At 36.4% G+C, this 25,214-nt stretch overlaps 2 protein-coding genes across 9 annotated transcripts in view; both read right to left on the minus strand.

Annotated features, from left to right (window-relative positions):
• Positions 1 to 24,400, minus strand: part of LOC128547213 (disheveled-associated activator of morphogenesis 1-like) — a 41,038-nt gene extending 16,638 nt beyond the window's left edge. Inside the window, exons 1-16 of the mRNA XM_053519183.1 lie at positions 24,395 to 24,400; positions 19,307 to 19,392; positions 17,650 to 17,785; positions 16,764 to 16,961; positions 16,011 to 16,121; positions 15,304 to 15,407; positions 14,544 to 14,610; positions 12,207 to 12,324; positions 11,711 to 11,843; positions 9,451 to 9,700; positions 8,558 to 8,765; positions 7,741 to 7,767; positions 5,120 to 5,229; positions 3,136 to 3,180; positions 1,369 to 1,626; positions 816 to 922 (exon numbers count right to left, since the gene is read on the minus strand). Coding sequence (XP_053375158.1) covers positions 816 to 922; positions 1,369 to 1,626; positions 3,136 to 3,180; positions 5,120 to 5,229; positions 7,741 to 7,767; positions 8,558 to 8,765; positions 9,451 to 9,700; positions 11,711 to 11,843; positions 12,207 to 12,324; positions 14,544 to 14,610; positions 15,304 to 15,407; positions 16,011 to 16,121; positions 16,764 to 16,961; positions 17,650 to 17,785; positions 19,307 to 19,392; positions 24,395 to 24,400 — 1,964 coding nt within the window. The remainder of the gene's footprint in view (positions 1 to 815; positions 923 to 1,368; positions 1,627 to 3,135; positions 3,181 to 5,119; positions 5,230 to 7,740; positions 7,768 to 8,557; positions 8,766 to 9,450; positions 9,701 to 11,710; positions 11,844 to 12,206; positions 12,325 to 14,543; positions 14,611 to 15,303; positions 15,408 to 16,010; positions 16,122 to 16,763; positions 16,962 to 17,649; positions 17,786 to 19,306; positions 19,393 to 24,394) is intronic.
• A 3-nt stretch (positions 24,401 to 24,403) lies between these two features.
• LOC128559497 (disheveled-associated activator of morphogenesis 1-A-like) overlaps positions 24,404 to 25,214 on the minus strand; it is a 40,524-nt gene continuing 39,713 nt past the window's right edge. For 5 of the 8 annotated variants that reach the window (XM_053551307.1, XM_053551319.1, XM_053551312.1 and 2 more), the window contains exon 3: positions 24,404 to 24,580. In XM_053551307.1, the coding sequence (XP_053407282.1) occupies positions 24,419 to 24,580 (162 nt within the window). In that variant the 3' untranslated portion in view covers positions 24,404 to 24,418. The remainder of the gene's footprint in view (positions 24,581 to 25,214) is intronic. The other 3 variants (XR_008372415.1, XR_008372413.1, XR_008372416.1) reach the window with 1 other exon arrangement.

The following is a 25,214-nucleotide window of genomic DNA, read 5'->3' on the forward strand; positions in this document are numbered from 1 at the left end:
AAGTTTCACAAAAATCTACATTGTAGAAATACTTCAATACACAAAATGTTATCAAAATTGTAATTTTCCATACAGTCAATATGATAACTTGATTATGGTCCAATTATTCAAAGCAAACAACAAAATCCTTTTTACTGAACAAGTATATTCTAAAGTAAAAAAAAGTCTTGGTTGAATCAAATTCTACATTGTAGTTAAAAAAAAATGGATCCCAAAAAAGATGCAGAACTACCATCAGTCAAGAACACGAAATAGAATTCACTGAAATGTAAACAAAATTGAATTCACTGAAATGTATCAAAAACAGACTCAAATTCCAAGAATGCTAGTGACCAAATAATGACTACTTCATCCCCTGCCTAACAAAACACCAACAAACAACAGATAAGTTACAAACTCTAAATAAACTTAACATTTCTGAGAGCACTTTTCTCTCCATAAAAATGCAGAGGAATTATTTCTATTCCTTTTCTTAATCAACATTCATGGGGACATTCCACACCATTCTTAACTGTAATTTCAATACACATATGAGCCATGCCATGGGAAAACCAACATAGTGGGTTTGCGACCAGCATGGATCCAGACCAGCCTGCGCATCCGCGCAGTCTGGTCAGGCTCCATGCTGTTCGCTTTTAAAGCCTACTGGAATTGGAGAAACTGTAAGCGAACAGCTTGGATCCTGACCAGACTGCGCGGATGCGCAGGCTGGTCTGGATCCTTGCTGGTCGCATACCCACTATGTTGGTTTTCTCATGGCACGGCAGATATATTTCAAATTGAGGTATATAAAGTGAAATCCAGAGTAATCTTACTTTCCCATTTCAAACAGGTATCTATCTGCCCTTGCAAGATTTTCAGTTTCTCCACCCAGTTCTGTCAGCAGCTGCATCTCTTCCGAGGTTGGTACATATTTCAATAACTGAAAACAGAAACAGATTTGTAACCACACCAAGAGGAAAGTTTTCAATCTGCAATATTGCTTTGCCTACTATATTTTCAGGACAACAAAAACTGTCTTTTGTCTCATGTGCATAAATATATTCAGGAATTTCATAACTACTCACATTCCCCCGGTTATGTTTGCACAACATTTAATATGAAACGAGACAAATTTCTAGGGTAATGAGCCAGATAAAGTCCTCTTTGGCTAAATACCTTCACCACATTTTCACCTTTCAAAAGAGAATTTTCCTATACTGTATTTTCCCTTGGAGTTGGGACACGAAAATATCATAATCTTTTTACCATCCCAAGACATTATTTCATTAAAATTTGATAAAAGAATTGTCCCAAACTTTAGGGACATAAATTTACCTAGGATGACAATATATGTATGATTATATTTCGAATGATTTTCAAGTTTACCTGTTCTAACATATCCTTTGGTATATCCTCATGTTCATCCATGTTTAATACTGCAGTTTTAATTTCTTCATTGCTTATTTTTAATTTTGACAGTAAGATCGTACAGTTCTGTGCACGTCTGCCGTCAATCACTGAAAGTTCTTTATTTTTTTGTGGAGTTTTCCCAGAATTCCTTAAATCATCAGTTTCATCCTGTTGCTTTTTCTGATAGGCTGAGAATGTTCTTTCAAATTCTTCTAAGTCTAGTAAAGGATACAACTGAAAAATGATGAAAATATGTGATAATACTTTATGAAAAATATTAACATGCAAAAAGAAAAATGGGCTTTGGCAGAGAATTTAGTTTCCTATCACACTGTAATCATTTCAAGAAGTCAATTTCTCTCTACTATCATTTTTATGAAAAATCATTATAGCAGATAGGAAGAACTTTTCGAAAAACATATACGACCCAGACCAGCAACACGGTCTGTCACAGGTCAACAGCAGGGCTCCGGAAATTTTGATAACTCAATCAGTCTGAAACGAAAATCGTGACATCGGCGCTACCCCACCCACCGCATTCCCAATATTACATATTTTGTAAAACGTGATAGAGTAAAGAAATAAGCATGTCATGCATTAAAACTAAGTTACCGGTCACTGCGAGTTACCATACAATGAAGACAGTGTTTCAGTGTTATGTGTGATCGTTACTTTGTTTAAATTTCGAAGTTTTTCCTGCTTTCCTGCAGGGATAAAATTGCTGGCATTGACACCGTGTACGTAACTAGTCTAAAAGCCAACGCACGTGACTTCGGTACCGTATACACGGCAGATACTTTGTGATGTTTCCTCATTCTTTGACGGAATTCTATAAAATACAATGCATCAAAGTGAATTACACGACACATATTCTCTGCTAAACAGCCTCAGTATTTTAAGAATACTCTGCCGCGGACCGAATGTGCGTTATGTGAACGCTGAGATCGAATTTCCCGCATGTATAGTACCAAAAGGTCAAACGAGTTGGCCACGCATATTTCATTTCACTTACGTTGTACTTCAATAAGCAATTACATTATATAAAGTTATATGTTCTCTTCTGATGTAAACAAAATTTCATTCTGAAACGTCGAAATGATTTGGATCCAGTCAGAAACATTTGGAAACCAGTCAAAAATGGCAGTCGGCTGTCTGCTAACATTAAAGGATGTGCCGCGCTAGCGCTGATTGCGTCACGTGCTAATTATCAAAGTGACAATCAGACCGATTGACATGTTTATTGATTATCTGAGGGTGCGACCAACAATTTCCTGCTTGGCAGGTGATCGTGTATTGAGATATCAGACCGAAATTTATACTTTTCTCGATTTTTACGGGACCGATTTTTTTCGTTTTTTCACTTCACGAATCGGTCTGAAAAGTCAAAAATCGGTCCAAAACCGACAAACCGGCAAATTTCCGAAGCCCTGGTCAACAGTGTGTTATTATCAGGCTGGAGTATGCTGTGGGCTTGACCTTTGACCCAAAATGTAGAAATGAATGACATTACTTTATACCCTTTTATGTCAGCTTCAACCTTATTTGAACCACTCTTGAGTCCGCTTCATGGAAATGCGAGTTCTGGTGTCATATGAGAAGCTGTGGTCATGACCCCAGTAGGGCCAGAACTCACAACACCCATCTGAGTGGCCAACACATTAACTACTAGACCACTGCTCCCCTTGCAGGAACAACTTACAGAGCCCAATTAATAGCATTCAATTTTAGTATGACTATATTTACCTTTGAATCATCGAGATCATTCCATATCGACCCTTTGATTTTATTCTGAAACAGATACAAGGGAGATAAATCAAGATAAAAACATCTTGTACAGTTTTCCTGAGTTGTTTGCAATATGAGTTTAACACAGCAAATCATACGCTACAAATCATATGACAAGATGACTTTGCAGCTTTTGATGGTTCATGAAGACACCAGATGCGCTTCTGTGTATTACTTCAGACAGGGGTGGGCAAACAGGTTAATTTAACCACCAGTCTTCTGTAAGCTAGCTGGATGGCTTCCTCACATGAAAAATTCTATACACCAAGCAAGATTTCGAACCTACAGTTGTGGGTGGCTTATCAGACAATTGTCAAGTTGTATGTATAAGGGGTATTAGAAGTTTGTATGGTCAAAGGTGTTCAGAGGGACAAGTAACTCTAAATTAGTAATCATTTGTGCACAAAGCCCCAGAGAGACACTGAAACACTATCCAATCTCATTTTGAAACAAGACAAGAGATACTGGAAGGACTACATTTCAACTATTTGAAAATGTTTACCATACAGTTGTGAAAATGACTGATAATTGTAAATGCAGTTGAAATACTAGAGACGCTTTTGAGAAAAGCACATGTCTCCCACAACTGCCCCTATGAAAAATGTCTAGTGTCTCTGGATGGCTTAGATGAGTGGATCCAATTAGATGGTCTGGACGAGTGGATCCAATCAGTAATTTAAGGGCCATAAATCAAAAAAGCCTGGGCAGATTTGGCTAGTTATCGAACTTGGCTAAGGTCTTATGGCCAAACACATTTTGTTCAAGTTTGGTGAAGTTCGGATGAGAAATGTTCTACTTAGAGAGCGTACAAGTGTAAAAAGGCAGATTTTTCAGTAATTCAAGGGCCGTAACTCCAAAATGCCTGGACCGATTTGGCTAGTTATCGAACTTGGCTGAGGTCTCATGGTCAAACACATTTTGTTCAAGTTTGGTGAAGATCGGATGAGAAATGTTTGACTTAGAGTGCGGACAAGAGTAAAAAGGCAGATTTTTCAATAATTCAAGGGCTGTAACTCCAAAATGCCTAGACCGATTTGGCTAGTTATCGAACCTGGCTGAGGTCTCATGGTCAAACACATTTTGTTCAAGTTTGGTGAGCATTGGATGAGAAATGTTTGAATTAGAGTGCTGACAAGAGTAAAAAGGCCGATTTTTGGTAATTCAAGGGCCATAACTCCAAGACGCCTTGACCGATTTGGCTAGTTATCGAACTTGGCTGAGGTCTCATGGTCAAACACATTTTGTTCAAGTTTGGTGAAAATCGGATGAGAAATGTTCGACTTAGAGTGCGGACAAGCTTTGTGACAGACACAGACACACACACAGACTGGAGTAAATCAATATGTCTCCCACACCACTGTGTGGTGGGAGACATAATTGCACAGACTTTTTTATATTTGGGTGTATGTGTGTTGGGTTGGTGCAGGGTGCAATGCTGGGGTGCAGATGTTCCAAGAAATAATATGGCAAAACACATTAAACAAGAACTAGGTAGAACTATGTGTGTGTGTGTTGTTTGGGGTGGGGGAGTGGGGGTAGGAGGGTGTTGTAATGCTTCTCTATGTGTGTGTGATGGGTGGGGTAGAGGCAAAGGACAATATAAGAGATACAAGAATATATAATGAAATTAAGGAAGGTGCCATAGAACCTGAACCAACACTATTACAAAATCTAACCTCAGTGTCCTTGACCTTTAAGGGAACTGACCCTAAATAATCGAAAAGATGCCTGTCCCTTACTAAGATCAAACCTTTTGTGAGGTTTGATAATTATTACGGCAGTAGTTAAAAATATATAGTGACACTGGGGGTGTATAGTAACCCTCCTTTTTCTCCCAATAGTTGAGTTTATAAAATAAAGCTATTAAATTTAAAACAAACTATTCACTACTCAGCTTTCTCTTAAAATAAATCCTCTTTACTGTCATATTTCATATACTTACATCCTCTAATTTGGTCCAGTTGAATGATTTCAGAGGTTGTTTTGGTTTTGGAACGTTTCTACGTTGAGCACTTCCTGGTCTTCCGAAAATTGAGGGTGGAGGTGGGGCACCTAGAAAAAAAGTAATATAAATCGTAATTTCTAATCGTTCAACAATTTTCTTGACTCTAAAATACAGCGAACTTTACAAAGGATTTAGAATGTTTGGGCCGTCTGAACAGACTTTTCTTGACATAATAAATGAGATTACGCCTTTAGTGAAATAATAGAATAGAAGCCAAGGCCTACATTTAACCATGCATCTCATAAAGCCTCAATTACTGTAAAACATTTATCTCATTTCTGAAAGATGATCAGTTTGCATCACATTTCAAGTAACAATTTTATATACCATATCCTAGCCAGAAAAAGACAACAATAACATTAAAACATAAACCTCTCCATTAGTTTAGTTTACCCACCAAATCTCCTTCAAATAATTAAACCTCTAAATCTCTATCAAATATATACATGTTCTGCAACCCTCTGTCAGTAAAAGCAACAGAAATAGACACAAAGTGACAACAATTTACGTAAGAGTGCATTAAACTTCCATCTATTTCTCTTCTTTTGTAGTCATTGACATATGACAATAACACCTATTAATATTCTAGCTTCCCTGAGTCTTTAACAGGCTAAATTTTGTTTGTACTCTCTTCTGTATTAAAGTAGCAGACTTGTAATGACAACGGACAATTTCTGCGCTATTATATATTCTTGTTCTTCGGCAATTCCGCATTCAATGGAAGTAAAGTAGGTCAATGTGCACGTGGCTATCCGTACAAACTGGAGAATGCCTAAACAGCATACAATGCCTAAACAGCATACAATGCCTAAACAGCATACAGAGAATACTTAACTTTCAGGTTTTGTCTTTACAGGTCTACTACCTTTAAATTTCACAGCCACCTACATCTACAGACAGCTCAGCACAATTTGAGCCGCGCCATGAGAAAACCAACATAGTGGGTATGCGACCAGCATGGATCCAGACCAGCCTGCGCATCCGCGCAGTCTGGTCAGGATCCATGCTGTTCGCTTTTAAAGCCTATTGGAATTGGAGAAACTATTAGCGAACAGCATGGATCCTGACCAGACTGCGCGGATGCGCAGGCTGGTCTGGATCCATGCTGGTCGCATACCCACTATGTTGGTTTCCCCATGGCACGGCTCATTTCAGTGTACAGATATATAATTCAACTTTCATATTCAAAGTATTCAAAACATTGCTGAATAGTCAGGTTGGTTTTGCAAAATGAAGCTAGTTAAAGCAAATGATTATTCAAACTGTAAGTACCACATTTTTTAAACAATGTGATGGGTTATAAAATTTCAATGAAATGTCGCTTTTGTCATCAAACATTTCTTTCAGTAAAGTAAATGCCCTGTGATTAAAATATTGCAATTAAACTTAATACAAAAGTATACAAGTTTCATGCGTATTTTATGTTTTTGATCTGTAACAGGAAATACCGTAGATACCCGTGTATAATGCGCACCCGTGTATAATGCGCACCCCCGATCTTAGTCCAAAATCCTGGGAAAAAAAAAAAAAAAAAAAAAAAAAAAAAAAAAAAAAAAAAAAATTTTGGTCAATTTTGAGGTGGATGGAAAACGAAACTAAGAGTTTACATCGACACCGGTAATAAATTTTATCTCCACGGCGGAGAGCAGCATCGGTCTCACGGTACTATCGATTTTTGTTTTCTCGAAAATAAAACCAGTAAATTATTGTTATATTTGTTGTTTTACCTTTTTTAATTCACTATTTTGAATAAATAAATAGCAGCTGATTCAATATTTCGGAATGGTATCTTTCAAAATGACATGAGCTTCTCAATTTAAACTGATAACAAAAGGTGTGATAGTCTTTTTGTCACGATCATAAAGCCAGTAATTACCGGCAATCAACGAGTCACCTCGTGTCAATTATGTTGTTCACAGTTTGATCTCGGTTAAAGATAATTTTCGATCTTTAATTAGTAACATAATTTTTGTGATTTATAAACATTTCTTTCGTCAAAATACTTTTAAATTTATATGAAATTAATTTTGTTTGAAAGAAAAATAAACAATTCGATCTTTTACGGAACGTAACGGCAATCTTAGATTTTAGCGGAGACAGTAAGCGCGGGGAGTAGTTTCCCTTTACCAAAATGGCGAACATCGGTAACAAACTTGTTTTGAAGTTGGAAAATTGTCTATACCTGTGTATTATGCGCACCCACGATTCGGGGGTGGTCCCGGGGGTCAAAAAACTGCGCATTATACATGGGTATCTACGGTACGTACTTGCATGCTGGTGGCGAAATGTTAGTATAAGCATTTGTTTTAAAGTACTTCAAAATCCTTTTTATGTGTAACACAGTACCGAAGTTAAGATTATACAATAATTACTCGAGTTAGCAAGCTTATATTGAAATGGACAAAATATTTGTATGTTGATCTTTAAAAATAGTCCTTTCTTTTCCCGAGAAATACAGTCCAAAACTGGCGGCTAAAATCTGTTAATTACCCATAATAATAAGATAAATATATATTCAAATATGCATAAACCAATATCTGTGTGCAACCGACATTTACCTGGACCTCTTTTACCATCAGGGGCATCTATTTACAAACATGGAATTTTTATCATTTTTAATATGAAAACTTTTTTAATAATACAACAGATTATGTCATGTTAACTTGCCTGCAGTGACCAAGAAATAGTGCTACCACATATTAAAATCGAAATAATGCATAGTAATAGTGTGGTTAAACTAATTTCAGCACTCAGAAAAAGTTATACACTACATGAAACAAGTCACTTTAGCTTCGCCTTCATAAAATTATTCTGTCAAAGGTATAACCACTGACATGTTTAAAAAAAACTAATACAAGCTTCAGCTACATGTTTTTTTTCTTATGTATTATAAGTCCTACATTAAACTGAACATTCTAATTTTTCTCGGAAGTGCTAATTTCAGCATTTGCAAAAAAAGAGAAGAAAATCTTATCAAAATAGTACTTCTGTCTTAAACAGAATTTGCAACTCAATTCTGTGATTTTTATCTTTATCTTTGAAACTAATTAACTGAATATTACAGTTACGACTACATTGATATCATTTACAATACTGCTAAAATGGAAACTTTCACATATCTTATTTTGCAAATTGAAAAATAAGACTTATCAAGAATTCAAACTTTATAGTTACTTACACTATTGGTTATAATGCTTTTTATCATTCACAAACTTTTACATTGTATATTGCTTAGATTGCAAAAATTAACGAAAATTAAACGCTTGCTAATCTCACCTTACTTTGTTAAGGTAGAAAAATTCCAGCAAAGGAAATAAGATTTACACCTAGTTAAAAACCGATGATGACAAACTGTGCAGTAAAGGGCATTCTTACCTGGAGCAGGTGGTGGAGGTGGTACGAGTCCTGGTGGAGGTGGGGCAGGGGGTGGAGGAACACTACTGGTAGGTATGGGAACAGATGATGTTGACTTGAGGTCTGATATCACAGATACTGACGACAGCCCGACTTTAGCGTCATCCGGGAGACTGCCGGTTTTTACGAGATGCTGAAGCTTCAATAGCTCAACTCTTTCCACTTCTAACTATAAAATAGATATATAATATTGTGATAGTAAGATGTTACAGATCCCTGGACAATCCAACTTAAGCTTTGTCTATAGACTCCCATAATATATGAGATGTTGAAGATTCAATCTCTCTTTGCTTTAATTATACAAACAGTAAATTTCTAATGGTTTTAATGGTGATGCATCAATTTCACGCACACCTGATTCAGTGATAAATCTGATATGAATACATTTAATGTTCTTAAAAGGGAAGTAAAATGTTTATTAAATAAGAACTATATATACAATAGCAACTATTAAGATCGTTTTGTAGATTATTGAATTTAAACCCAGAGGACAGTATGCAAATACACAACAATTAAGTAGCAAAAAATAATGAGCATTTAAACATCACATAAAATCTAACTGGCATAAGGTCTTATGGTTTAGCTGAAATGGTTATAAAGTAAGGTCAAGAACTAATGGATTTTAAAGTTTAGAGACAAAAGTTAAATGAAAATTTGTCATGTTTCATTTTCACTTGGACTTTATATCCTTGACCATTGCCACCATGAACATTTTTTGCCAGTAAATTATGAATTCACAGTTCTGGGTATTTTTTACAGACATACTTTGCAACAATACATTATGAGCATTTAACTCTGTATATGCATTTAAACTAATGACATTTAGTTTTCTTTCAACACTTTTCTAAACATACCTGAGCTTTCAATTCTTCTATATGTTTATTTAAGTCATTTATATGTTGTTTAGTATCTTGATGGCCTGAAGTCTCCTTTTCTAGTTTTGTTTTCATCTTATTCACAGTGTCTAACAGTTCTTCTTTTTCTTGTGTACGTATTTCAGCTTCACGTTCCTTCTTTGTCAGTTTCGACTGGATCTCATCATTTGCCTTTTCGACCTCTCTCAATTTTTGTTGATATGATTTGATATCGGTCTCATTTGTAAGCCTGTTTACAATAGATCAAGCTCTTAGTATGTCATGGCATAATAATGTAATAAATTCACTGAGTTACATATTTCGGCGAGTCTAACTTTGCACCAGTAAGTTACTCGTCATTTTTGTTAGAAAGCAATATGATTAAACTTTCTATGGAAAACAACAAAGTTATTGGAATGTTGCTACTTGTCATACTTTTAGCATACTGTGTTCTGTTTTTTATCATTTCTGCCTTTCTGAAAAAAATGACATGGGACTGTGAAACCATTTAATTGTCTGCTAAGATTTCATGGTTTTAGCTAAAATGGTGATTTCATGGTGGTATGAAGATTCATGTATTTCAATGTTTTAAGATTACATGAATAGGAAACTAGAAAATGCTTTTGTAAAAAAGTGCATGTCTCTCCCAATGCAAAGTCCTATAGGCAAGAAGTCAATAGGGGTCAGGAGCAAAAGTCAAAGAGACACTGATGGTTGGCTGCAATAGGGATCATCTACTTGGCATGTCCAGTCATCCCGCTAAATTTCAACACTCTTGGCCTAGTGGTTCTCAAGTCACTGTTCAGGCTCCTGTGACCTTGACCTTTGATCAAGTGACCGCAAAATAAATAGGGGTCATCTACTCTGCATGTCCAATCATCCTATTAAGTTTCAACATTCTAGGTCAAGTGGTTCTCAAGTTATTTCCAAAAAATGATTTTACATGAACAGGCCACTGTGACCTTGACCTTTAATAGACTGACCCCAAAATCAATAGGGGCCATCTGCTCTGCATGTTCAATCATCCTATGAAGTTTCAACATTCTGGGTCAAGTGGTTCTCAAGTTATTGATCGGAACTGGTTATCAATGTTCAGGCCCCTGTGACCTTGACCTTTAATGGAGTGACCCAAAAAACAATAGGTGTCATGAACAATCATCCTATGAAGTTTCAACATTCTGGGTCAAGAGGTTCTCAAGTTATTGATTGGAAATGGTTTTCCATGTTCAGGCCCCTGTGACCTTGACCTTTAACAGAGTGACCCAAAAATCGTTAGGGGTAATTTACTCTGCATGACCATCATCCTATGAAGTTTCATCATTCTAGGTCAAGTGGTTCTCAAGTTACTGACCGGAAATGGTTTTCAATGTTCGGGCCCCTGTGACCTTGACTTTTAACAGAGTGACCCCAAAATCAATAGGGGTCATCTACTCTTCATGACCAATCATCCTATGAAGTTTCAACATTCTTGGTCAAGTGGTTCTCAAGTTACTGACCGGAAATGGTTTTCAATGTTCAGGCCCCTGTGACCTTGACCTTTAACGGAGTGACCCCAAAATCGATAGGGGTCATCTACTTTGCATGTACAATCATCCTATGAAGTTTCAACATTCTGGGTCAAGTGGTTCTTTAGTTATTGATCGGAAATGGTTTTCAATGTTCAGGCCCCTGTGACCTTGACCTTTGACAGAGTGACCCCAAAATCAATAGGGGTCATCTACTCTTCATGATCAATCATCTTATGAAGTTTCAACATTCTGGGTCAAGTGGTTCTTTAGTTATTGATCGGAAATGGTTTTCAATGTTCAGGCCCCTGTGACCTTGACCTTTGACGGAGTGACCCCAAAAACAATACGGGTCATCTACTCTTCATGACCAAACATCTATGAAGTTTCAACATTCTGGGTCAAGTGGTTCTCTAGTTATTGATCGGAAATGGTTTTCAATGTTCAGGCCCCTATGACCTTGACCTTTGACAGAGTGACCACAAAAACAATAGGGGTCGTCTACTCTAGCAGCCCTACAACCCTATGAAGTTTGAAGGTTCTAGGTCAAATGGTTCTCCAGTTATTGCTCGGAAATGAAGTGTGACGTGCGGACGGACGGACAGGGAAAAAACAATATGTCTCTCCCAGAGGGAAGGAGACATAATTAATTTTTTTGTTGGGATAAAATTTGTGGACTGCCGCAATCACGACACCCACAACATTTATTCTCCCACAAGTATTGAAGATTTCACTATAATTGTCCAAATACTTACATGAGTATTGTTTTCTTGACATTAATTTCCAAAGTTTCATAGTCATAGTCCTGACCATTCTTTTGCAGAACGACCTGTTGTACAATCTTGTCTATCAACAACCACATACCCGTCGTAAAACTTGAATTGGCATCTATAGTGAACATTCAAAATTAATTTTACAAAATGAATGTGTGTCTGCTTTGAAAAACATTATTTGCTATTTTAAACTAAACAACATGGAACTAAGTTTGTAGAAAGGGATTGTGTGTGATGTTGAAAATACAAAAGTTATAACGTTAAATCTCATAAAATTCTGTGGTTTTAGCCAATACAGCTGGTTTAATGCTGGGATATGAATCTGTGAATTTCAAGACAAAATTAATTGTCATTTTATTTACTCACTGGAATTCAATTTTGTGTACTGAAGCAACCAATCCATGAAAATTAGTTCTTACAAAAATGAATGGTTTTGCAGTTTTTCTTCACAAAAATTACATGGCTTTTATATACTTACATGGAATGAGCAGTAAATGCTGAAGTAATGACAACATGTGGGTATAAGCTGGTGCCATAAACAGTTTCTTACGTAGAAGTTCAAACATGGAACTGGCACTTTTGGTGTCTATATGAGCCTGAATATAAAAAGAAAACATACAAATACATATGTCAGGCCTAATTCTGCACAAAATATCAACTTCTTAACTGCTCAATTTTACTGTTGCTTTTTTGTTTTGGTTTAAAGTAACACCAATGCAATTTATGTTATATGGCAACTTTACCAGTTTTTTGATGGTGGAGGAAGACCTCAGGTGCCCTTCCAAGCACTTGGGTAGAACCACCAACCCTCTGTTAGCCAGCAGTATGACTTCCTCATATGAAAATTTCTCCGCCCCACGTGAACCCACATCGGTTAAGGGCAAGTGATTCCATGTCAAAGACCTTAACCAATCAGCCACGGAGGCTGTTAAAAGCAAAAAATCTGCAACAGAGTTTGCAACTGCATGCATCTATACTTAACAATATGCGTCTGCTAAATTTGAACAGTAACTTTGAATTGCTCAATTAAGTAAACCTGCGTGTTAAAGATGTGTAATAAAATCTGTAAGAAGATCCTTTGGAAGCACAGAATGCAACCAAGCAAAATAATAGCACACTCGGTTTGATCGTGTCTGTTTATGAGAAGTAATAGCGAATGCAACACACCTCACAACCCTAGCACTGTCTTATGCAGAACTTTATGAAACAAGTATTAAGTGTTCGCTTTTACAGGCAACTATATGTTAATAACTTGCAATTTTCTGTATTTTGACTCCTCAGTTGCAAATGAGATAAACAAGAGCTGTCACTAATGGTGACAAATGCCCCCGCAGCACCTTGACCTTTGACCCGGTGACTCCAAAGTCAGTAGGGGTGGTGTACTCAACAAGTACTATCAGCATGTGAAGTCTGAAGGTCATGGGTGAAGTGGTACGCGAGTAAAGTGCCTTCATGTAGAAAGTTAATGTTTGCCCCTGTGACCATGACCTTTGACCTGGTGACCCCAAAGCCAGTAGGGGTGGTGTACTCAGTAAGTACTATCAGCATGTGAAGTTTGAAGGTCCTGGGTGCAGTGGTTCGCGAGTAAAGTACCTTCCTGCAGAAAGTTAACGTAGGCCCCTGTGACCTTGACCTTTCACCTGGTTACCCCAAAGTCAGTAGGGGTGGTGTACTCATTAAGTACTATCAGCATGTGAAGTTTGAAGGTCCTGGGGGAAGTGGTTCGTGGTTAAGTGCCCTCATGCAAAAAGTTAACGTTGGTCCCTGTTTGTTTGTTTGTTTTGGGTTTAACGCTGTTTTTCAACAGTATTTCAGTCAGGTAACGGCGGGCAGTTAACCTAACCAGTGTTCCTGGATTCTGTACCAGTACAAACCTGTTCTCCGCAAGTAACTGCCAACTTCCCCACATGAATTATCAGAGGTGGAGGACTAATGATTTCGACACAATGTCGTTTATCAAATAGTCACGGAGATCATACGCCCCACTCGGGGATCGAACTCGCGACCCCGCGATCCGTAGACCAACGCTCTTACCTACTGAGCTAAGCGGGCGGGCTGTTGGCCCATGTAACCTTGACCTTTGACCTGGTGACCCCAAAGTCAGTAGGGGTGATGTACTCAATAAGTACTATCAGCATGTGAAGTTTAAAGGTCCTGTGTGCAGTGGTACGCGAGTAAAGTGCCTTCATGCAAAAAGTTAACATTGTGACGAACTAACGAACGAACGGACGGACAGTTGAAAACTAATATGCCTCCCTTCGGGGGCATAAAAAGGGAAATCTAACACTTATGGGTACCTATACAAGCATGAAATCACAACCTCTCTAGTTCTGATTTATTTTGCAGCATATTTTATGTCCCAATTCATCTCTTTGTAACAATTCAGTACTATAACCAAAGAGACAGATTTTTAAATAGCAATCTAATTGCTGTCTGTGAAATTTGCAAAAAAAACTTTAAATTTCACCATAACTTTACTATAACAGTCTAATGAACTGAAACATTTATAGCATTTTGACAACAATTTAAGTGAACATGTTTATTTCAACACCAAATAAAACTTGTTTATCATTAGGTAATAATACTTCAATAAAATGCATGTGCACAATGAATTTTATTGCTACGACAACTCAAAATATGTTCAGTTTGAATTCAATGAATTATTTCATGTTTATTTCACATCATAAAAATGTATACTTGCAAAGACAGTCTTGTCATTCATAATAATGATTTTAAAATCTGTATAAATCGACTATTATGTCTTACATAAAAAGCATATTTACACTGACATCAACAAATTTAAGGGATTACTTACACCTTCAAACTTTTTGGCGAGCACTTTTTCATCATCATTTCTCATCATTTCAAAGAAATCTAAATGTCTGAAAATATAAATTCGGCATCAGTGAATACTCCACTGGTAAGAAGTAAACAAATGGCAAACAAACCAAATTATCATAAAGTTTCAGATTTGTAAATTTTTTGTAAATTCTACTGAAAACCAACATCTAAATGATGGCAACATGAACAAGAGTACTGCAATGTGGAGCAATATATGCCCGAAGGTATAACCATTGACCGAAAAATGCACTCTGCACTTCGTCTCAATGTGGTTAACATTTGTGCCAAGTTTCTTTAAAATCCTTGCAGCAGTTCAAGAGTTACAGAGCGGACACGAAACAAACTCATATGACCTTCGACCCCTAAGTGTGACTTTGACCTTGAAGCTAGCCATCCAAACCCTGCGCTATGCATGTCGTCTTGATGTGGTGAACATCTGTGTCAAGTTTCTTTGAAATCTTTCAGGGGGTTCAAGAGTTACAGAGCAGACACGAAAATTGCTAACGGACAGACAGACAGACACTGGGGTCATAACATAACACATCCTTTTGGTTGTATAAAAATGCAAGTTGGTCAATAATACCTAAAGCAGATGACAGGTTTTTCACCGGTTTGCTTCCTAATTTGTTGGCAGTTGTATTAATTGGAGAAATCTTACTCCTGTCTCAAAAATCCGCTTTATTTTGCAATATAATGACATTACGTCTGTTACAATACTGAACAAATTAACATACCTATCTAATGTAGCGTTATCATGCTTCCTGAGCTTTTCTATGACCGGTTGTATACCCAACATAAGGAACTCGTACCGGAGATGTAACCGGAATTCTAGGTAGTCCTGAAAAAAAAATTTGAGACAAAATTTATTACATCCTCGTCTTTTTTGAAGTAGCATAGAATGAAGCGAGCTTTTCTGGAAATAATCAGATTATATTATTATTAATCTTGTGCAAGTGTTATCGGATTCTGTACCAGTTCTGGCTCGTTCTCTCTAACTGTGACAACTTCTCAACATTAAGAAGGGAAGTACGACAAATGACTTCAAAACAAATTGTCTTGTCAGAACATGGAGAACATACACCTTGATGGATCTCGCAATGAGCAGGTTCATAGTCATGTGATCTACACGATGTAATATGATGACCTAAATCATCCAGAACCTCCTTTATCATTTACTAACTTCGTGAAATGAGCCAGATTCATAAACATGGCCTTGTAAATGTATATGTCAAGCTTGCTTGAGAGACCACATTTATTAAGAGACTACATCTATTAAGAGACCAACTTTATGAGATGATTTGTATTACCAGATCATTTGTTTTAAGAGACCACTTTTTCCTTAGTTGGTCACTTAATGCACACTTGACTGTATTTGCCTCTAAACCAACTGCTGTGGCAGCAAATATGCCCATATCCATAATTGATTTACAAATATTTTTACCTTTCCGGGACCACATCTAAGCACAGCATTGATGAATGACATGATGGCGGTTTTTAGATTCACTTCTTCTCTATATACACCTGTACTTCTATCCAGATCATACACCAAACTCTGAAAGTAAACATCATTATAATTACACATACCGTGAGTATTTTCAAAAATAATGTAGACTGTATGCTTCATAGTATAGCATGTTTCTCCTTTGTCAAAATATATATTACTTTTGTATTACATGACTCCTCTATAAATCGCCTGTCCATAGCTTTTACTGTGTGAGTGGTCTAAAATTCAGCACCATATTTTGAAGTCAAAATTTGAAAAAGTATCTAAGTGAAATTTACTTGTGATGTCATGTAATAACACACTGAATGGCTTGTTGCTAGTAGCATACATGTCATTGACAAGGACTCAAACCCACAATCTCCCAAATTTAATTCTTGTTTATCAAGACAACTCAAACCTTGAATAAATCAGCTTCATGCTCATATCTAAACAGATTAAAAAAATATGAGCTGTGCCATGAGAAAACCAATATAGTGCATTTGCGACCAGCATGGATCCAGACCAACGCAGGATCCATGCTGTTTGCTAATGGTTTCTCTAATTGCAGTAGGCTTTGAAAGCGAACAGTATGGATCCTTACCAGACTGCGCGGATGTGCAGGCTGGTCTGGATCCATGCTGGTCGCAAACGCACTATGTTGGTTTCTCATGGCGTGGCTCATATTATAAAACAAGGTTTTAATTTACTTACCTGAAACCTTGTTCTTTCAGCAGCATATTTCTGATAGTGTATCATGGCCTCGAGGACCTTCCTGTGTCCACCAGGAACCAGGCACATGGCTCCCAAAATCTCAAACACTGCAATCTTTGTCTTGATGTTGTCTGAACTCAAGCTTTGAGCTATCACATTAATACTGTTAGGATGGGCGAGAACATGAGCACGACCTTGCTGTAAGCAAAATGTACAGAAGATATTTACCAGGGAGAAATGTAACAACTATGAAGACAAAAATAACACTGTTGCCTATCTCTAAGTCCAGATTTTAAGATATTTCAAAGTTTTACTTTTAGAAATGTTTACTGAACTGCAGATTTGTATCAAAGATAAAATTTAACAGATACCTGTAATGATCAGAAATTTTCATGTGAAATTTTTACTCCAGAAAAACACCTGTGACTTTGAGTTGAAGAGATGAAAGGTACAGATACAACTATTTTCCTAAACGTACAAGAAAAACCATTGAATGCTGCTGGTGTTTTCAAGATTTCAAATGTTCAGAAAACATACAGACGGTAGGATCTGGAAGCTATTTTTCTACAGTTATAATAGTTGCCAAACTAATAATCTAATGTCTGGCAATAGTGTCAACTGATTATATTTATTTATTTTGTTGGGTTTTACGTTCCAACAACACAACTATATGTCATATGGCGACTTTCCAGCTTTGAGGGCGGAGGAAGACCCCAGGTGCCCCTTTGTGCAATGTTTCATCATGAGCGGGTACATGGGTAGAACCATCGACCTTCCGTAAGCCAGCTGGATGGCTTCCTCAAGTCAAAAGATTATATTACATGACAATAATTATTACACATATATGAAATTTTAACAACTCGTGGAATATTACAAGAATACTTACAGAACTGTTCATAAGAGCTTTGAAGCAGCCTATAACAGCTGTATGTATGTTACTCTCTGCGACCTGATAGTCCATGTTGCTTAGAAAATTGTCCAAACATTGTAACCCATCTAGCTCCAGGAACTGTGTCACAAAACTGAAATAGTACACCAGCAATATAAGGCTACAAAGAACTTTGAACAAACAAAAATTTGTTGCCACACGTATGAAACAGCCACTTGCTTTATGCAGTCCGTCAGTAACTTCCAAAAACCAACTTTCTGTTTCAATTTTACCCAACCTAAACCATAACGTGTTAACCAGTCAGACTGTGACATCCCCTTGGCCGACTGCTTAACACGAAGTTGGCAGCAAAATTAAACTACAATCATTTTAGTTATACTTTTCATTCACAAACTAAATGTGTGCCCGTAGGATAGCAGAACTTCTGACATAAACTGTCAATCCATTAAGGTTTCGATGGAGGCATTGAGAAACAAAAATCAAACAACACTAAATCATAGAAAGAAAGAGTTGTTTGACATGAAAATTGAACAGCATGTAAAACATGAATATTACTTTACGAAACAAGTGTCAGTATACTGATATAAACATTGAATTCTGGAAAAGGGCTGCCTTAAGGGGCTCCACTTCCGGACAGTTAAACGCCTTTAAAAACTCACCATTTTCAAAGAACAGTTACACATGTTCGTTTTGATGCATTTGCAATAGCGTGCGAGTGGTGAAATTTCGCATAACAAGGTGGAACACAGTTTTCAGCAATTGTTTATCTTTATTTCTTTACAAATTGCATTCATTTTCAAAGGGAGACAACTGTTCCTGATTATTTTAAGTACAAATGGCATTCATTTTCAAAGGGAAACAACTTTTTCCGATTATTTTAAGTAATCTTTGAGAAAAAGTTGTCTCCTTTTGAAAATGAATGCCATTTGTAAAGAAAAAAAGATAAACAATTGCTGAAAACTATGTTCCACCTTGTTACGTGAAATTTCACCACTCGCACGCTATTGCAAATGCATCAAAACAAACATGTGTAACAGTTCTTTGAAAATGGTGAGTTTTTAAAGGCGTTTAACTGTCCGGAAGTGGAGCCCTTTTAGGCAGCCCTTTTCCGGAATTCAATGTTTATATCAGTATACTGACACTTGTTTCGTAAAGTAATATACATGTTTTACATGCTGTTCAATTTTCATGTCAAACAACTCTTTCTTTCTATGATTTAGTGTTGTTTGATTTTTGTTTCTCAAGGCCTCCATCGAAACCTTAAGCTAAACATTGCCCTTAAAGTTTGATTTTGTATCAGTTCTGACTTTCTCTCAACAATTAACTGACAACTTCACATACAATGTCTCCTGTAAAGTTGCATGTTTTAAATCTGTTAGCCCTGGAAGAAAATGACTTAAAAGCTCATGTTACATATGCAGTGGTTAGAAAATGCAGAAAAAAAATTGAGGGGAATTTTGTTAAAGGTGGCTGGAAAACATACCTTTTGGATTGAGGAATGGGATCAAATTTCGCAAAAAAAACCCAAAACACCATTGAACTGTCATGAAAAAACTTCCATCAGCTAGTAGCCAAACATGCAACAGATTTAGATATGTGCTCTACCAAATGAGCTAATAAGATGGGGTCTATCAAAATGTATGTTTTCTATTACCTCATAGGTTGAGTTCTAAGAGCAGTTTTGAGGTTCTCCACAGTTTTCTCCCTTAGTTCTAACTCCTCTTCATTATAACTGATAATCTGCAACGAAAATCAACTTTTACCGAAACATCTTCAAGATTCTAAATCTGAACTTGTAATATTTGCTATTTACCCGATTAAGGTAAATAAAAAACTGAACAATTTCCGCTGACAAATAAGAAGTCATGGGAGTCAGTGGCACAGTGGCTGACCGACTGAACTTCAACGCTAGAGACCCAGTTATCAAGATTTTAAACATTTGTTTTTACATTTTTATAACTGAAAATTGACGAAATCTTACGGGAATCCATTGATTGTAATGTGTAACTTGAATTTGCTATTACCGATTGCTGAAAAAAATGAATTCAGCTGATTCAATATGTCATATGGTATCTGGCACAAGTGACACTGACTTCAAATCAAGACCGTTATCAAATTGATTGGTTTTGTACATTTTTAACAAAATTAGACGAATCTTACTGGACAATTGATCGTGCAATGATCACCTTTGGTCAAGTTAAAGTTCCAGATCTCTCTGAAGACCAATTGAATATTTATTATATCATAATTATATGAGCATTTAGTTGAAATATCAATTTCGTATCAATTATGATTTATGTAATTTTTGAAATAAATGTTGGTTTGAGAGAAGACATATGAACACCTTAAGTAAAAGCTAGAACTCTATCGGAATCAAGTATACCATTAGTTATTGATTCAAACTAAGTAACAGTGCATAATTGTCTCAGAATTAGCTGGTGACAGAAGACAAGGGATGTATTCCATTTACAAACATTGAGATACTAACTATGCAGATTGCAGGAAGTTATACAGTAATATGTACCAGATCGGGTTGTTAAGATTGTAACAAACTTAAAGCATTATAACTGGGTATTACGTAGACTATGCAGAAATGCATGGAAGTTAGTAGACAGTCTTAAAGTGTACATTTTCATGTTGATCTAAATTTGAGCAACAAAGCCTAATTTGATAATGACAGACAGATGACAGCACAATAAAATGAACAGAACTTGTTAGTTACTATCTTTATCCTTAAGTACTTTAAACTTAGTATAAATTAATTTTGTTGAGAAAAATAACCCTCGATCTTTAGGGACATATGGCATCTTAGATTTAGAGATATTTCCGTACCAAATATGGCAAAATCGTAAACAATCTTGGTTTGAAGTTGGAAAATCGTCTATACCTGTGTATAATGAGCACCCACGATTCGAAGGTATATTTTGAACCAGCCAACTTTTTCTACATTAATAAAGGGTGGAATCCAGTTCACAAAACAAAACTGATAAAAGTGACAAATCATTCTGAAATATTCTATGAACTCTAAAATTGCATTACCACCAAGGCAACCCATCATTACTGAAAGAATGTCAATTAGACATTCTAATTCTGTGTAAATTACAGACTGGAAAATGCAAACAAGTGTTGCAGTTTCTAAAATTTCTCCACATTAAATATCCTTAAAGACGAGTGTTACCATGGTAATGAAATGACTCGACTGGTTCTCAGTGACATCTCCATTTCTCTAAGCAATCAGGTTTACCAGGAAAGACATGTGAGAGCTACATTTAAAAAAAAATCAATGAAGCTTTAGGACCCTAGAGACAATTATTTCACACTGGTATTTTCTGTGACAATAATATTAACTTAAACCAGGCTTTATTATGAGAGTGGGGTTTGTTTGTTTGTTTTGGTTGCAAGTTCTGTAGAGCCAAGCAATCAAAAGTCAGCTGCCATAACCATTTGGCTACAGACTGATGCCACTCGGACAGGATTTCAAAACTTAGAACTTTTCCTATCAGATTTAGAAGGACTTTATTTTGCTATAAAAATTTAGGGTATGTCGCATTAAGAACAGACTTATGAGTGCTTCGAATTTTCTTAAGAAAGTGACAAAACATGGAACATTCTTTTCTGAATCATTTTTGAAATACCCGAGAAACTCATCTTCAGATTAAAGGGAGGGGATTCAAAGCATTGTAAAGTCATTCAGGGCCCGTCATTCACTCTACAGAAGAATTGGTCCAGAGACATTTACACAATGTCATACCCAATGCTTTATATAAAACAACAGATGTCACTAGTAAGAGACATGGCCCCAGAAATGACGAGCCTTTGCCTGTGACTTTGACCTTTGAGGTACAGACCCGACTTATCAGTAGTACACCTTATCATCAGGCTTAACATTGGTGTAAAGTTTTATTCAAATCCCTTGAATCATTGCAAAATTACAGCGGACACAATAAGAGTTTCAGACAGACAAACACAAAGGGCTAATGAACTAAGAAACGCAGCGACTATTACTGCATGCATCCATTAGAGGAGCATAAATATGCAAATACAGATGAACCTTCCCTAGTGGCCTGTGTTCAGACCCTATGCTTGTTCACAGGAGACAACTCCTGATGCTATTCAAATTTTGTATAATTTTGTCCCTTTTCTTCTCAAAACATTGTGACACTTTACTAAGCCACTAATTCTTAAGTATGTGAACAAAGTAGTAGACCATTAAATCATTAAAAAAAGGAAATTATCAAATGTTCTTATACTGGTATTTAAAACCACATTATTTTTGAAGGAAATAAAATTATATGCTGCATCTACTTTTCGAACATCTTGCTTACAGGTAAGTCTTGTATTTCACTAAACTTTAGAGATTAGTTTTATGACAGTGGTAACTAGAGCTATCACTGAAGGTGATGAATGTACCACCTGCATGCACTGACACAGTACATTGCAATTTGACACACACAAGATTGCATAATTATGTGGACTGTATGTATATAGACTTTATGTAGATATATAGACTTTATGTATATAGTATAGTAACAAAAACAAAGTCCCATAACTCTGCAGAATACTTTTCTGAAAGAACCTAACATGCACCATGCACAAGTAAGGTTGGTACTGATCACTTGTGTGAAGTTTCATTAAATTGTGTGCAATGGTTTCGGAGATTAGGCGAGCACAAGATAGCATATGCAGACTCTATGTATACCGTATAACCCTGTTTAAACGCCCCCGGGGGCGATGCATTTTACGAAAAATTTGATCTAAACAATGTCAGTAACTCGTATAAACGCCCCCCTATTCATCCCAATTCATGCACTAACATAACCCGACACGTAATCGTACTGGGAATCTGTGTAAAGTCGCGCGCTGAGTGACATCATCCGAGTTAAATTCGATCAATACTGTAGCATTTATAGCGTGGCATATTCAGTACTTACACACAGTAGATTTATTTGTGCCATGCTTGTTGACGTGTTTAAAAGTTTGTGTTTATAAAGTGTGGGTTTTTTTTTAAATTCATTTGTATTGTTATGGAATTGTTATTACTTGGATATTATTGTGTTGGATCTAGGACCAATTTTTGAAGATAAGATTTTTTTATTTTCCCCAAAAAACGTAGGGGGGGGGGGGCGTTAATTAGAGGGGGAGCGTTAATACGGGGTTATACAGTATAGTATAGTAACAAAACACAAAGCCCCATAACTCTGCAGAATATTTATCTAAAACAACGTAACATGCACCATGCACAACTAGGGTTGGTACTGATCACTTGTGTGAAGTTTCATTAAATTGTGTGCAAGGGTTCAAGAGAAGTGCGCACAAGATTGCATATGCAGACTCTATGTATGTAGTACTTTAACAAAAAACGAAGTCACATAACTCTGCAGAATTTTTCTGAAGGAACCTAACATTCACCATGCACAACTAGGGTTACTACTGATCACTTGTGTGAAGTTTCATTCAATTGTGTGCATAGGTTCATGAGATTAGGCGCGCACAAGACTGCATATACAGACTCCATGTATATAGTATAGTAACAAAAAACAAAGTCCCGTAACTCTACAGTTTTGTTTTTCTGAAAGAACCTAACATTCCCCATGCACTTCTAGGGTTGGTACTGATCACTTGTGTGAAGTTTCATTCAATTGTGTCAGACAGACAACCTGAAACCATATACCCCTCCCCCCTTACAACTTCGTTGTGCAGGGGATACAATCAAATTTGCAGATAACCATCACTTTGTATATTGTGTATATTTGTTTGTTTGTTTTAGGTTTAACGCTGTTTTCAACAGTAGAAAAGGTCTTTACTACATCAGTTACATGGGTTCCAATTTTAGCTTAAGGAAAGTTCTTTTTTGAAATTCATTTTTATAGATTAACATTTTTTATATTTTAACATAGATTCTGCATTCACATAAATTATATCTATTTTTCTGTTGCTTTATTTTCCTTAAAGGCATACGCTAGAGCCTCTGTATACAAGAAGGGAGAAATTCTTCCCAATAATAGAATTTCATCAATCTTTGGATATTGAAGGACAATCATCTAAGAAACAAAAATATGCAATAAAAACCATAGGTCACTGGTACTGAAAAGGAGTTATCAGTTTTAGAACTTAACATGAATTCGCAGCATGGTAAGATGGATTTAAGACTAAACAAATTGACTGTAACATCTAGATACTGCAACAGGATGTTGGCTACAAAATGTCCAATAAATTCATTTTATTGCTTAAAATAGCATGTGAAATAGCCATAAATTTCCAATTAATGAAAATATTTGGGCATCCAAGCAAGTAATTTCCACTATTAAGGTCTATTCACATGCAATATCAATTTATGTCAAATTGATTGATCATTTGCTTTAATATGGAGAAAGGTTGCTGTGGAAACAAATTCAATTGATTTGATTTTTTTTTGCTAGGTCAATTTTCTCTATCTCCATATCAATATGAAATAGACATTAATATGTTAAAAACTGACAAAACCTTTTTGAGATGTAGTTCAATCTTAGGAATTATGGCTTACTTTCCAGTTTTCAATGACTGACAAAGATGTCAGGTGCTTTACTTAGGTAAAACACGGATCTTCTGTAAGCCACGGCCAGATAGACTAGCTGTTTCCCAACATGAAAGGATAGTATACCCAAGTACGGGTTTGAATACACTGTGAAGAGCGGCGAGATATGGCAACCATAACCAATTTGCAACAGAAGTTTTCTTGGTAATACAGGTCAATACAACAAACCTCCATACTAAGTTTGGTCAGTTTTCATTCTTTAGACAGTAAGTTAAATACATAACTGAGTACTTTGAAAAATACGAGTATTTTGACAAAGTAAACCTGTTTTTTGCTACAGTATATCTGCCATTTTTTCTCTGGTTGTAGATTAAACAAAGCGTCCCTGTGTGGCTTATCAAGGTCCAGTTCAGCCTGAAACAGCAAACATAAAGTGAATATCAGATACATTTTTGCTTTGAAATTACTCTGACAATTCGGGTCATAATGGGACTTGCCAGCTTCTATAAATGGGCCAGAGCAGGAACACTGGTAGAACCACCAACCTAACATGAAATAATACTAAAACCCTTTTTGGTTTTGACACCCCCACCCCCCAGTGAAGAAACTGGTGTCAATGACTGATTTCAGACTGGCCCCTTCTCTAAAAGTATCAAATGCGACAACTTCATCACAAGAATACTGGGTGAGAGGATGAACAATAATTGATAGTGCTGTGCTCTACCAAACAGTCTAACTACTGTGCTAACTGTACAAACTGGATGGGCTGTCTTGGACAACTTTTAACTGAACAATGGGCAAACTGGTGAGAAAAGTAAAACGCGATAGTATCATGCTGCAATAATGAAGATTGTAAAATCTTTATAATTCCCCCATGTAGCAACAATTTAAAATTCATAACAACCAATAAATTTTCCAAGACAAAGAAGGCACCAGCATAAACATATAAAGTTGTTATCTGTTTTTCAAAAACACATGAAAAAGACATGAAAGTGAATTATTTCAGAAGTGTGCAAATTTCAGCTGTTAGTGAGCCCCTTTGCTAATG

This window comes from Mercenaria mercenaria, chromosome 1 (genome assembly GCF_021730395.1).
Source record: "Mercenaria mercenaria strain notata chromosome 1, MADL_Memer_1, whole genome shotgun sequence".
Lineage (NCBI taxonomy): Eukaryota > Metazoa > Mollusca > Bivalvia > Venerida > Veneridae > Mercenaria > Mercenaria mercenaria.